The sequence below is a fragment of the Carcharhinus amblyrhynchos genome, chromosome 23 (assembly GCF_965287045.1).
Source record: "Carcharhinus amblyrhynchos chromosome 23, sCarAmb.v2.hapA, whole genome shotgun sequence".
NCBI classification, from domain to species: domain Eukaryota; kingdom Metazoa; phylum Chordata; class Chondrichthyes; order Carcharhiniformes; family Carcharhinidae; genus Carcharhinus; species Carcharhinus amblyrhynchos.
The window spans coordinates 13,485,679-13,500,334 of record NC_137346.1 but is presented as its reverse complement, the minus strand read 5'-3'; the positions used below and the strand labels follow the sequence as shown (position 1 = coordinate 13,500,334).

Below are 14,656 nucleotides of genomic sequence, written 5' to 3'. Positions count from 1 at the left end.
AAGGTAGGTCTATTCAAAAGTCTGACGGCAGCAGGGAAGAAGCTGTTCTTGAGTTGGTTGGTACGTGACCTCAGACTTTTGTTTCTTTTTCCCGATGGAAGAAGGTGGAAGAGAGAATTCATCAAAATAGCCTGACAAAATAATTGGGTGTGTGGGTGAGGGGCTGGGCGTGTGGGTGAAGGACTTACTGTGGGATTAATCACCTTTGTCTGATTCTTTTGCTAACATAGCAGAAACCTAGACTACTGGAAGTGGTGGCATTGCCCACTCCCCCCTTGCAGTGGCATTGCCCACCCTTTTGCAAGTCTTGACTGCATGTTGTTTATATCCTCTCAGTGAGACGTTTTACTGGAGCTACAACATTACAGTCAGTTTAGCTCAGTTGGCTGAACAGCTGGTTAGTGATGCAGAGCGACACCAGTGTGGGTTCAATTCCAGTGTCGGCTGAGGTTGGTCATGAAGGCTCCGCCTCATCCACTTTGCCTCTGATCTGAGATGTGATAATATTTGGGTTAAAATCACCACCAGTCACAGCCTGTGGTCACCTGGGTTTGTAGTGACTTTACCTTCTTACCTACTATAGCATTGCACTCAGGATCAGGAAGTGTGGACCCCGTAGCCGGAGCACCTCACAGTCAGTTCCTTGCAATTCTCAACTCCATATGGTTTTAGCTCTCGCGGAAGCAATTTACTGGCATCGCAGCTCCATACTTTGTGTTTCTCTTCTTATCCCATGTAACTGATTGCATTTTTAGTCCTGTATGCTGGGCAACAATATCCCACCTGGGATAAGGCTTTAACTTTGAAAGCTTTTTCTGTAATGAGGTTAGTCAGGAAATGGAAATAAATCTAAATAGCATTGCTTACTCCCTGAAAAGTAACATTGCTGTCTACCATACAAAGGATTGTATGTCTACGGGCAACATGGTGGCACAGTGGTTAGCACTGCTGCCTCACAGTGCCAGGGCCCCGCGTTCGATTCTGGCCTTGGATTACTGTCTGTGTGGAGTTTGCATGTTCTTCCCGTGTCTGCATGGGTTTCCTCCAAGTGCTCCGGTTTCCTCCCATACTCCAAAGATATGCGGGTTAGTTGGACTGACCATTCTAAATTGACCCTTTATTGTCAGGGGGACTAGAATCGTACAGTAAAGAAGGAGGCCATTCGGCCTATCGGATCTGCACCGACCACAATCCCACCCATGTCCTATCCCCAAAACCCCATGCATTTACCCTAGCTAATTTCCCTCATACTGTGCCTAGCAGGGTAAATGCGTAGGGTCATGGGGGATAGGGACTGGGTGGGATTGTTGTTGGTGCAGAATCGATGGGCTGAATGGCCTCCGTCTGCACTGTCGGGATTGTATGATTTGATGCTATGACAAATTTTTGGATAATTGTATCAATGTATCACATCGATACGTTGGGTAAGGTTAATTGCTGGGAAATTATAGACATTTTACCCGGACTAAAATGTGGAGAGTCAGCAAGGACGAAAGTTGACACTGTTAGCATCAGGCTGTAATATTGCCTACTGTCTGGGTTGGTAAATGCCAATGGCAATCTGAACCTTGTTGACCCTAAAGTGTTCCCGATTTCACTTGTCTCAAACAGGGTGACATTCGCAATGTTGCAGTTGACCTTGGCAGTTTTTCTCCCGCTGGAACAGCCTCTCCCGATCATCATCAGTTCCTGCTATCACAGATGGTTGATGACATGTAGACTACCCTCAGATAGAAACCGAAAATGCCGGGAATACTCAGCAGGTCTGGCAGGTTTGGAGAAAGAAACAGAGTTAACCTTGACGAAAGGCCAGTAATCTAAAACTTTTACTCTGTTTCTCTCTCCACGGTCGTTGCCAGAGCTGCTGAATATTACCAACATGCCCTGATTTGATTTATTATTGTCGTGTGTATTAACATATAGTGAAAAGTATTGTTTCTTGCACGCTATACAGACAGAGCATACTGTTCATGGAGAAGGAATAAAAGATAGAATTAGGAGGTGTGCTCGGCACAGCTTGCAAGAAGTTGCTTTGCTTCGGTGCAATCTTGATATAAGATTTCCAGAGAATGCGGTATTTTGCAGTCATATGAGTTCATAGAATTGTAGATTCTCTGTGGTGCGGAAGGAGACCATTTGGCCCATCGAGTCTGCATGATCACAATTTCCACCCAAGCCCAATCCCTGTAACCCGTCATGTTTACCCTACTGATATCCCTGACACCAAGGGGCAATTTAGCATGGCCAATCCACCTAATCCGCACATCTTTCAACTGTGGGGGGGAAACCGGAGCCCTGGAGGAAACCCATGCAGACACGGGGAGTATGTGCAGACTCCACACAAACAGTTAGCCAAGCCAGGTCCCTGGCACTTGAGGTAGCAATGCTAACCACTGTGCCACTGTGCTGCCCTTACATTCTTGGATATGGAATCACATAGCAGAGGAAGAGACATTCAGACTATCGGGCTTCTGTCAGCTATTTGACAGAGATATCCAATTAAGCTCACTCCTGCTCTACTTACCTCTCCTTTGTTCATTTATTCGTGTCGCAAGTAAGCTTACATACTACTCCAATGAAGTTGCTGTGAAAATCCCCTAGTTGCTACAGTCCGGTCCTTGTTCAGGTACGCTGAGGGGGAATTTAGCATGGCCAGAGCACCTAACCAGCATGTCTTTCAGACTGTGGGAGAAAACCGGAGCACTCGGAGGAAACCCATGCAGACTCAAAGTGAACGCACAGACAGTTGTCCAAGCCCAGATTAGAACCAGGGTCTCTGGAGCTGTGAGGCAGCAGTGCCACAATGCTGCCTTGGCTGGTCATTAGTGAGAAATAATAGGTTTCTGATAGAAATATGTAGTGTATGCGTTGCGATTTTGATTCGGAGCTTGGCAGACAATTAAATGTGACAATTTAAATTATGAGGACATGTTTCATGGACAAGACTTGTACATCCAAGAGCATAAAAGATTGACAGTGACGTATCAAGGTGTCTAAGGTGATCAGAGGAGTTTGTGCATACAGAGCAAAAGTATTGCGTCGAATAGGGAGTGGTCCAGAACATGGGGTCGTAACCTTAAATTTAGAGATGGGGTGATGTCAGGAAGCCCATCTTCACACAAAATGGAATAGGCATCTGGAAATCTCGGCCTTTTGGCTAAGATCCAGTGTCAGATCAAGCCCAGGGTGGGGTGCAATGTCCCTTCTTGTCAACTTGGATCTTGTTTGTCTTTCTCATGGGAACCGCGAATTGGATTCAATTTGAATTTAGTTTTTGGAGCAAGCAAGGAACGGATTTGAGTTTTCCCAGTCCACTCTGAGCATTGGCTTTGTAACTTTAAGGGTGGAATTTTTTTTAATGGTTGGGGAGATTAATAAATATCAGCTAGGCAACAGTATGAGGAGATATGGGACCAAATTGAATGGGGTTAAGATACAGGTCAGATACAGATTGACTTGCAATGGGCGAGTGAGGTCCACTGTGACTGGGTTTCAAAAAAATCTGGCAAACTGTCAGAAATACACAGCAGGTCGGTTAGCATTGGAAGGAGTCTTTTGGGAGAGATTCTTATCAGGATTGGATGGCTAAGGCCTGAGGAGGTTGCTTATGGGACGAACCGAACAAGTGAGGCAGGTGGAAGTCAAAAACTTGGAACACATGAGGTAAAAAGTGCCAAGCTGATGATTATTATACACATTTCCAGAGATAATTATCGAAGCAGAGATAAGGATGGCTTGCCATAATTAATCATTTTGCAATCAGTGCAGGTGTTACTTATTTCTGCACTGATGTTGTTTCTGGTAAGGCCATTTATATCTTGCTGTTCTCATAAAATAAAGAACATTTATCAAGGAACGATTTTTTTTAAATTTGGAAATTCAGAGGACACTGGTTCAATGTGCACGGACAGGATTTTGCACGTGGGGCCCCAGCATCAAGCCGAAATGATGGTTAAAAGCTCACACTTTGTGGGAAACGGCCACTCTCCTGTGGTTCTATCCCCAGAGCAGCCAATTAATGGCCAGGGGAATGAGTGTCACCGTCCTTTTAAGTACCTCAGGCTGCCTCCCAAAAGCTGGAGGGCCTTTCTGATTGGCGGCAGCAGCAACAGGAAGCCATGGCAGGGGGAGTGAGAGAGAGCGAGGGTGCTTCAGAATGGAGGCAGTCTCTCCAACTTCTCAAACTTAAAATTTAAAAAATGACCTTTGCCGGGAGGCCATCTCCAGGCAGCTGAACTCTGACCTCCCCGTTGCTGCCTGCGGGGACTTTGAAGCCTGACTCGAAAATCACACTCGGCCTCCTTCAGTGGACCCTCATTTATCTCAGTTGGTTATCTTATTGCTTGCAAATAGGTCGCCCTACAGCATCCTGGTTCCACCTCCAGGGAAAACGGCCTAGGCCCAGATGGAATTAGGGAACCAATGCACCAGTTGGTAGTGTGGAATTCTGCACATGTTCCCAGTCGCAACATTAAAATCACCCTCCATGTATTTAGTTAGTACTGTGGGGTGATGGTGGCATAGTGGTATGGTTATTGGATTAGTAATCCAGAGGCTGAGTCTTATTCCCCGAGGACACTGGTTCAAATCCCACCACGGCAGCTGTTGGAATTGAAATTTAATGGATAAAATCTGGAATCATAAAGCCAGTCCATAACCATGAAATCATCATTGATTGTTGCAAAAACACATCTGGTTAGTACGGCTGCCTCTCAGTGCCAGGGACCTGGGTTCAATATCCAGCTTCAGGTGGCTGTCTGTGTGGAGTTTGCACATTCTCCCCGTGTCTGTGTGGGTTTCCATCTGGGTGCTCCGATTTCCTCCCACAGTCCAAAGATGTGCAGGTTAGGTGGATTGGCCATGCTAAATTGCCCCGTAGTGTCGGGGTTAGTTAGGGTAAATGCATGGGGTTATGGGAATAGAGCCTGTGTGGGATTGTGGTCAGTGCAGACTCGATGGGCTGAATGGCCTCTCTCTGCACTGTAGGATTCTATTCTATTCTAAGATTTAAGAGGGGGGGATTGATTGCGATGTCCTTGATGGAGGGGGTGGTGGTCTCTGAACGTGACTTGTGCTTCACATTAAATGTGATCATTAATCTATGCTTTCCTCTGGGCTCAGGCGGTTTACTCGGTCACCATGGAGACCTCGTCTCTGGAGCGACAGCTGCAGAGTGTTCAGCGAAACATCGCCTTCTTGAAGGGAGAGCACATGGACTTGCTGCACGGACTGCACATGGAGATACTTCAACTGCAGAAACGCTGCACTGGTGAGTCCCTGACCCAGGGAGGGGAGAGCGCTATAGGGGTTGGCTTTTTGGATGGTTCCAAAATGCAACAGGGGGGGCAGCCGTAAGGGTGTAAGACTCACCGCTTCAAAAATTTGGCTTTGACACCAAGATGTCTCGATGACTAGCTGATCTCCCATGGCATTTCTCAAGAGCAGGCTGGCACGCAGACCTTGTTTTATGAAGGTCTTTATATGTGGGAAATATCTGACTGCATCCAGACTGCAGACTTTAGAGTTAAGAATGTTCGCCTGCAATTGTACAGCGCCAGGGATCTGGATTCGATTCCTGGCTTGGGTCACTGTCTGTGTGGAGTTTGCGTGTTGTCCCCCTGTCTGCCTGGGTTTCCTCCGGGTGCTCCGATTTCCTCCCACGGTCCAAAGAAGTGTGGAATAGGTGGATTGACCGTGGTAAATTGCCCCTTAGCTTCGGGGGACTGGCTAGATTAAATGCATGGGGTTACGGGGATGGGGCCTGGATGGGATTGTAGTTGTTGCAGACTCGATGGGCCAAATGGCCTCCTTCTGCAGTGTAGGATTGTATGATAACTCAAAGTCGGTTCAGTTAAAGTTTGTTTATTTATTAGTGTCACAAGTAGGCTTACATTAACACTGCAATGAAGTTACTGTGAAAATTCCCTAGTCACCACACTCCGGTGCCTGTTCAGATACACTCGGAGAATTTAGCATGGCCAATGCACTTAACCAGCACGTTTTTTGGACTGTGGGAGGAAACCGAAGAACCTGGAGGAAACCACGCAGACACGGGGAGGACATGCAAACTCCACACAGGCAGTGACCCAAGCCACGAATCGAATCCAGGTCCCTGTTGCTGTGAGGCAGCAGTGTTAATCACTGTGCTACCATGCAGTTGGATGTATTTATCTCTGCGCAGCATTTATTGTCCACCCGCAACTGCCCTTCCTCAGTTAGTGAGCAGGCTTTTTGAATGATTGGTGTAGGTACACTCACAGTGCAGTTAGCGTGGGAGTTTCAGGGTTCTGATCCAGCGACAGTGAAAGAACAGCAAAATATTTCCGAGTCAAAGCGTGACTAAGAGGGTCACTTGCAGTTGTGAGATTCCCATGCACTTGTTGCTCTTGCTGTGTTAGTGAGCCGGGGTTGTGTGTTTGCAAGTTCCTGTCTATGTAAATCATGCTTAATTATGCATGTGGCTGTCAACAAATATACTGCAAGTTCTCTGATTGTAAAATTATAAATTATGGGTCTGGGCATTTCCAATGTAGGAACGAGAGTAGGCCATTCAGCCCATCAAGCTGGCTGTGACATTTAATATGATTGTGGCTGATTGGATACTTGACAGAGCTTCCACAGTCTCTGGGCTAAAGGATTCCAAATATTCAACACCCCCTGCAAATAAATTTCTCCTCAACTTAACCCTAAATGGCATCCCTCTTATTTTGAAATAAATTGTTCTGGACTCCCGAGCAAGGGAAACATCTTACCTGCATCTGCCCTGTTTGTTCCTTTTAAGTATTTTGTAGGTTTCAATGAGATCACTTCTCATTCTTCTAAACTCTTAGGGAGTACAGGCCCAGTTTGCCCAATCTCTCTTCATAGGACAATCCCACCATCCCTGGAACAAGTCTGGTGAATACTTGTTGCACTCCTTCTATGGCAATGATATCCTTTCTGTGATAAGGGGACTGTAACTGCACACAGTAATCTAGATGTGGTCTAACCAAGGCTCTCTACCAGCAGTCTCCAAACTTACATTCGGATGCGGCCTACTGCGGGCTGGATGTGGCCCACGGACTGTAGTTTAGAGACCCTTGCTCTATACGATAGAAGCAAGACCTCACTACTCCAGCTCCAGTACACAAACCCTCTTGTGATAAAAGCCAATATTCCATTAGCCTTCCTAATAGCTTGCTGCATCTGCATGTTAGCCTTCAGAGACTTACGGACAAGGACACCCCCAGGTCTCTTTGTACATCTACACTTTCTAATTTCTTACCATTTTGGAAATACTCTGCATATCTGTTCCTTCTACCAAAAATGGATTACCTCACATTTTTCCACATTATATTCCATCTGCCGTTTTCTTGCCCACTCACTAAGTCTGTCCAAATCCTCCTGTGGCTGCTTTATAGCTTGCTCACAACCCACATTCCCAACTAACTTCAGATCATCTGCAAAATTGGAAATATTACGTTTGGTCCCCACATCCAAATCATCGATATATATTGTGAACAACTGGAGTCCAATTATGGATCCTTGTGGTACCTCAATAGCCATGATATGGAGATGCCGGCGTTGGACTGGGGTAAACACAGTAAGAAGTCTCACAACACCAGGTTAAAGGCCAACAGGTTTATTTGATAGTAAATGCTACAAGCTTTCGGAACGCTGTTCCTCCGTCAGGTGAGTGGAGAAACGAAGGAACAGCGTTCCGAAAGTTTGTGGTGTTTACTATCAAATAAACCTGGTGCTGTGAGACGTCTTACTGTGTGTACCTCTCAATAGCCGAGCCTGTCGATGTGAGAATGACTGACTCTCTGCTTTCTGTCAGTTAGCCAACCCTCAATCCATGGCAGTATATTGGCTCTTATCCCATGAGATTTTGCTTTTGCTAATTAACCTCCTGAATTTATCAAACATCATCTGAAAGTCCAAATGTACCATGTCTATTTACTTTTTTTTAACAACTTTATTAGTAACATCCTCAAATAAACTCCAACGAAGTTCCCAAACATGATTCCCCATTCGTAAATCTATGCTGAATAGGTCCAATCTGATCATGATAGTCCAAGTGTCTATTTATCACACTTTTATATTAGATTCCAGCATTTCCCTATCTTTATATACTGGCACTGGAGGGGATGCACAGGAGATTCACTAAGCTGATTCCGGAGTTGAGAGGGTTGGCTTATGAGCAGAGACTGAGTAGACAGGGGCTATACACGTTGGACTTTAGAAGAATGAGGCGAGATCTAACAGAAACATATAAGATTATGAAGGGAATAGATAAGACAGAAGCAAGGAGTTGTTTCCACTGGCGGGTGAAATTAGAACTAGGGGGCATGGCTTCAAAATAAGGGGGAGCAGATTTGGAATGAGTTGAGGAAGAACTTATTCACCCAAAGAGTTGTGAGTCTGTGGAATTCCCTGCCCAGTGAAGCAGTTGAGGCTAACTCACTGAATATTTTTAAGGCAAGGACAGATAAATGTTTGAACAGTAAAGGAATTAAGGGTTATAGTGAGTGGGTGGATAAGTGGTGCTGAGTCCACGAAAAGATCAGCCATGATCTTATTGAATGGCGGAGCAGGCTCGAGGGGCCAGATGGCCTACTCCTGCTCCTAGTTATTATGCTCTACCTGATGTAAGGCTAACAGGTCTGCAGCCCCCTGTTTCCTCTCGCCTTCACTTCTTAAATAGTGGGGTGACGTATGCCACCTTCCAATTTTCAGGAACCATTCCAAAATCTATAGAATTTTGAAAGATGAGCAGCAATGTGTCCACTATCTCCATAGCAACCACTTTCAACACTCTGGGATGTATAATATCAGGTCCCAGGGACTTATCAATTTTCAGTCCCATTAATTTCTCAGAATCAACCTTCTTACTTATATCAGTTTCCTCCAACTCCTCATCTTCCCTAGCTCCTTGGATCTCTGTGTCACAGAGATTATCTGTATTCTCTGTAGCGAAAACAGACACAAACTCATCATTTAGCTTCTCTGCCATGTCTCTCTTCCCTCTTTCTTTTTCCCTCCTTTTCATGGCATGAGGGAGTGATTGGCAAAGCCAATGATTTGTTGCCTGTCCCTAATTGCCTTTGGACTGAATGGCTTGCTTGGCCATTTCAGAAGGCATTGAAAAGTCAACCACGTTACTGAGAGTTTGGTTTGGGGAGCCACGATAACTGTGATATTTTTATGTAAAGTATAGAAGTTGATGTACCATGCTGCCCCTGATGCTAGGATCATGTCCTCCCAGTCACCTGCGCACTACGTGGGTAACACAGTGGTTAGCACTGCTGCCTCACAGCACCAGGGACCCAGGTACGATTCCTGGCTTGGGTGACTGTCGGTGCAGAGTCTGCACATTCTCCCCATGTCTGCGTGGGTTTCCTCCCACACTCCAAAGATGTGTAGGTTGGGTGGATTGGTCATGCTAATTTCCCCTTTAGTGTCAGTGGGATTAATGAGGTAAATGCATGGGGATAGTGCCTGGGTGAGATTGTTGGTGCAGGCTCGATGGGCTGAAGGGCTTCCTTCTGCACTGTAGGGATTCTATGATGAAGGAACTGTCTGTGACCATTGAAGAAAAAACCATTATATGTGTCTTACCCCATTCCCCACAGGTCTGTTATGAAGGTAGCCTAGTCTAGCATCATAGAACATAGAACATTACAGTACCCTCGATGTTGCGCCGACCAGTGGAACCAATCTAATGACCCTCTAACCTAAACTATTCTAATGTTATCCATATGCCTATCCACTGACCGTTTGAACGCCCTTAAAGTTGGCGAGTCCACAACTGCTGCAGGCAGGGCATTCCACACCCTTACTACTCTGATAGTCAGAGTTACAGCTTTCGTAGCACAGATTTATTTATCCCACAGCTGTTTAAGGATAGCTCTACTCCCCCTTTCATTGTTTACCTCAGTTCATAGGATCATAAGAACCCTTTGGTCCAGAAGGAGGCAATTCAGCCCATTGAATCTGCACCGACCACAATCCCACCCAGGCCCTACCCCCATAACCCCATGCATTTACCCCAGCTAATCCCTCTGACACTAAGGGGCAATTTAGCATGGCCAATCTATCTAACCTGCACATCTTTGGACTGTGGGAGGAAACCAGAGCATCCGGAGGAAACCCACACAGACGCAGTGAGAATGTACAAACTCCGCACAGACAGTGACCCAAGCTGGGAATCGAACCTGGATCCCTGGCGCTGTGGGGCAGCAGTGCTAACCACTGTGCCATCACGGTTAGTTTTTAATCAGTTGCTGATGGTATCAGAAGCTCTGACTGTGAGGGGTTGGAGTGGGAGACTGAAGCTGGAAATTAATATCAAAATGATGAGGGAATCTTCAAGTGAAATTTGTCGCAGGTGAAGTGAGGCGCTCTCTGGAGAAAGTCTTGCCAGAAGATGCATTAGAGATGATCTCATTGGGAGGTTTGGGAGGTTGGTGAAAGGCAAGCGGGGAATTGATTTTAAATTACAGAAGTTGGATGCTGCTTCCAGTTGGCAAAAAAAAAAGCTAATTTAGGTTGGAGATTACAAAATGTTTTTTCACACTCTGGACTCGTATGACAGATCCCAGCGTAGAACACTGGAGGCGATTTCTAATTTGAAGTCATTTATGAATCAAAAGGATGCTGCAGTGGACGGAGGCAGGGAAACCAAAGAACAAAAAGAGGCCATTGAGCCCTTCAATTCTGTTCCACATTCAATGAGGCCATAATCATAGAAACTAGAAGCAGGAGTAGGCCATTCAGCCCTTTGAGCCTGCTCCGCCATTCATTTTGATCATCGAATTCAATATCCTGATCTCCCTTAACCCCCCACCCCAAACCCCTAGATCCCTTCAGTCCCAAGAGTTGTATCTAATTTCTTCATGAAATCACACAACGTTTTGGCCTCAACTAAACATTTTTGAAGTTTATTTATTAGTGTCACAAGTAGGCTTACGTTAACACTGCGATGAAGTTACTGTGAAAATCCCCTAGTCACCACACTCCGATGCCTGTTCGGGTACACTGAGGGGGAATTTAGCACGGCCAGTGCACCTAACCAGCATGTCTGTGGACTGTGGGAGGAAACCGGAGTACCCGGAGGAAACCCACGCAGACACAGGGAGAACGTGCAGACTCCGCATAGACAGTGACCCAAGCCGGGAATCGAACCCGAGTGCCTGGCACTGTGAGGCAGCAGTGCTAACCACCGTGCCACCGTGAGGAGAGGGAACCAAGGAACAAAAGGAGGGCCATTGGGCTCTTTGAATCTCTTCCGCATTCAATGATACCATAACTGATCCGTGACCTCCCTTTGTTTCACATCCCTTAATACCTTTGGTTAACAAGACATCTATCAATGTTGGATTTTAAGATTAAGAATTGATCCAGCATCGATTATTGTTTGTGAAAGCTTTTTTACAATGTGTAATACCCTTTTTGTACAGAAACATTTCCTCAACTTTGAGAGATCAGAAAAGAAGGTGCTAGGCTCCTCAACCTATGGAAATAGGCTAGATAAAAAAAAACTATTAGTTCCCCTTAATATATTGAAAACATTGAGCAAATCACGCTTTAGTTGTCTAAATTCCAAGGAATTACACCGCAAGTTTGTGGAATAAAAACAGACTTATAACAGCATGTGTGAAGGATTAACCTTTTGGACTGATAACCTCTTGTCAGAAGTTTGCATAATCTGCAAGGGCAGCTTGTGGCACAGTGGTTAGCACTGCTGCCTCACAGCGTCTGGGATCTGGGTTCGATTCCCGGCTTGGGATCACTGTCTTTGCAGAGTCTGCACGTTCTCCCTGAGTCTGCACGGGTTTCCTCCGGGTGCTCTGGTTTTCCCCCCACACTCCAAGGATGTGCAGTTTAGGTTGATTAGCCATGCTAAATTGACACTAGTTTCGGGGGCATTAGCAGGGTAAATAAATGGGGTTACAGCGATAGGGTGGAATTGTTGTCAGTGCAGACTCGATGGGCCAAATGGCCTCCTCCTGTACTGTCGGGAGTCTATGATTCCAAGTCACAAATCTAACACAGGGTTCCCGTTTCAAAGCATGAACCAATATTTCTTCTTTAAATACTGACTAATGCAGTGCATGTTTCCAGCATTTGTATTTCCAATTACGGGCACTTCTGGAATATTCTCGGGCAGATTTAGTATTGCATTGTGTCATATCCAAAATAAAAATTGACACTTGGACATGATTCACCAGGGAAATAATGAAAGCTGTTCTCTGTACTTCCCTCATCTTGAAGTGAGCAATCTCACACACGCTCCGAATGTCACCCAGTGAGCACTGTATCTGTCTTAAACACCATCAATCTGATCTGGCCTTGCGCTAAGAGCATTTGTAGCTGTACCAAACGTTGTATTTTTATTATGATCTCATCCAGCCAGCTGACATTTCATCCCTGCTGAAACTGTAGCGAGCCGGGGAAGAGGAGACTGTCTGTCTGACCGGGCTGCCATTACTCAGCCGCATTGATCTCTGAGCCTCTTTGCAGTGGCTCATTGGTCTGTGCTGTGAATGCTGCTTGGTCAGAGAGACTGTGCCAGGCCAGCAATAACCTGCTAGCTGACGCTGGGTTTGGGTTTCACCAGGGCCACTCAGCTCCTAGCCTCAGTACAGGCTTGGGTCAAACAAGATTGAATCCCACACGTGAGGTGAGAGTGACAGCCCTTGGCATCAAGGCCGCATTCGACCGAGTGTGGCATCGTGGAGCCCGAACAAAACTGGCATCGGTGGGGGGGCAAACTCTCCACTGGCTGGAGTCATACCTGGCACAAAGGAAGATGGTTGTTGGAGGTCCGTCATCTCAGATACTGGACTTCACCGCAGGAGTCCCACATGGTAGTGTCCTAGGCCCAACCATCTGCTTCATCAATGACCTTCCTTTCATCGTAAGGTCAGACGTGGAGATGTTTGCTGACGTTCTCTCCCTACTGCGCAATGTTCACTTTTCACAGTTCCTCAGATAATGAAGTAGCCCATGTCTAACTGTGCAAACTCTGCATGTGATGGGAGAGGTAGAGGTGGAAGGGAGGTGGAGGAGGGGCAAAGGGGGTTGGGGGGGGCAAAGGGGTTAAGGGGGTCGAGGAGGCGAAGAGGTTGGACGGGTTAGAGGGGGGTGGAAGAGTGTAGAGAGGTTGAAGGGCAGTAGAGGGGGCAAATGAGTTGAAGGAAGGTAGAGGGGGCAAAGGGGTTGAAGGAGGGTAGAGGGGGCAAAGGGGTTGAAGGAGGTAGAGGGGAGAAAGGGATTGAAGGGGATTAGAGGGGGCAAACAGGTTGAAGGAGGGAATTAATTGCTGACCTCAGAGCCTCAGCAGCTGAAGGTGTGACCGCCAATGGTGGAACAATTAATGTTGGGGATACCCAGGACCGGACCTGGAGGAGGGCGGATATTTCAGAGGGTTGTGAGGCTGGAGGGCCTTACAGAGATGGGGAGAGGCTTGTATATGGAGGGATTTGAAAACAAGGATGGGAATTTTCACATCGCTGCTTTGTTTAACCAGGAGCCAGGTGTAGCGAATGGGACTTCAGATGTTTGCAGCAGAGCTTTGGATGGGCTGAAGTTTATGGAGGGGGTTGAATGAGGGTTTTGGAATAGTTTGGAAGTAACTAAGGCATAGACAAGATGTTTCAGCAACAGGTGAGTTGAGGCAGTGACAGCAGGGAGATTTTACTGGGGTAAAAATACACAGTTTCGAGATAACACGGATAAGATATCAAAACACATCGTGGGGTTGGGACAAGGACCAGCGATGCAAACAGTAGGTTTCAACCTGTGGAAGTTGCCAAGGAGAGAAGTGGAATCAGTGATGAGGGAATGGAGTTTGTGGTGGGATTTGCATGACAGTGGCTTTCCAAAATTTAGCAAGATGAATATTTTTCCGAATTCACTTTACAGGATGTGGGTGTCACTGGCTAGGCCAACATTTATTGCCAGTCGTTGTTGACACTAAGATGATGGTGCTGAGCTGCCTTCCTGAATTGCTGCAGTCCCTGACATGTAGGTGCACCCACGGTGCTGTTAGGGAGGGAATTCCGGGATTTCAACTCAGCGACAGTGACGGAATGCCGATATGTTTCCAAGTCAGGATGGTCAGTGACTTGGGAGGGCAGACTCCAGGTCGTGGTGTTCCCAAATATCTGTTGTCTTGCAAGCAGCCTGAAGAAGTCTGAGATGGTTGTAGGGTCGGGAGTGGCTGGGTGTTGTCAGCACACTTGTGAAACCTGAGGAGATTTTCAGATGACATTTATGAGGGCAGCGCATCAATGAGAAATAGGAGAGGCAGGCAGAGGATCTGTCCATGATGGGGGGACACCAGAGACAATAGCAGCATTCTGTAAGAATGAGTTAAAATGGGCCGAATGGCCTTTCACATCCAGGCCAATGACAGCCAAGCTGGCACCGAGTCTTAAAGTTTATTTTACCTTCTTAGTGTCACAAGTAGGCTTGCATTAACACTGCAATGAAGTTACTGTGAAAATCCCCTAGTTGCCACATTCCGGTGCCTGCTCGGGTACACTGAGAGAGAATTTAGCCTGGTTAATGCACCTAACCAGGCATTTCTCGGTTTGAGAGAGGAAACAGGAGCACCTGAGGAAACCCACACAGACATGGGGAGAACATGCAGACTCCACACAGACAGTGA

General features: G+C 46.5%; 1 protein-coding gene across 1 annotated transcript in view; it reads left to right on the top strand.

The window, feature by feature from the left end:
• Window positions 1-14,656, top strand: part of ccdc92ba (coiled-coil domain containing 92Ba) — an 83,374-nt gene that overhangs the window by 14,125 nt on the left and 54,593 nt on the right. Inside the window, exon 2 of the mRNA XM_080210557.1 lies at window positions 5,122-5,269. Within this exon, the coding sequence (XP_080066683.1) occupies window positions 5,140-5,269 (130 nt within the window). The 5' untranslated portion in view covers window positions 5,122-5,139. The remainder of the gene's footprint in view (window positions 1-5,121; window positions 5,270-14,656) is intronic.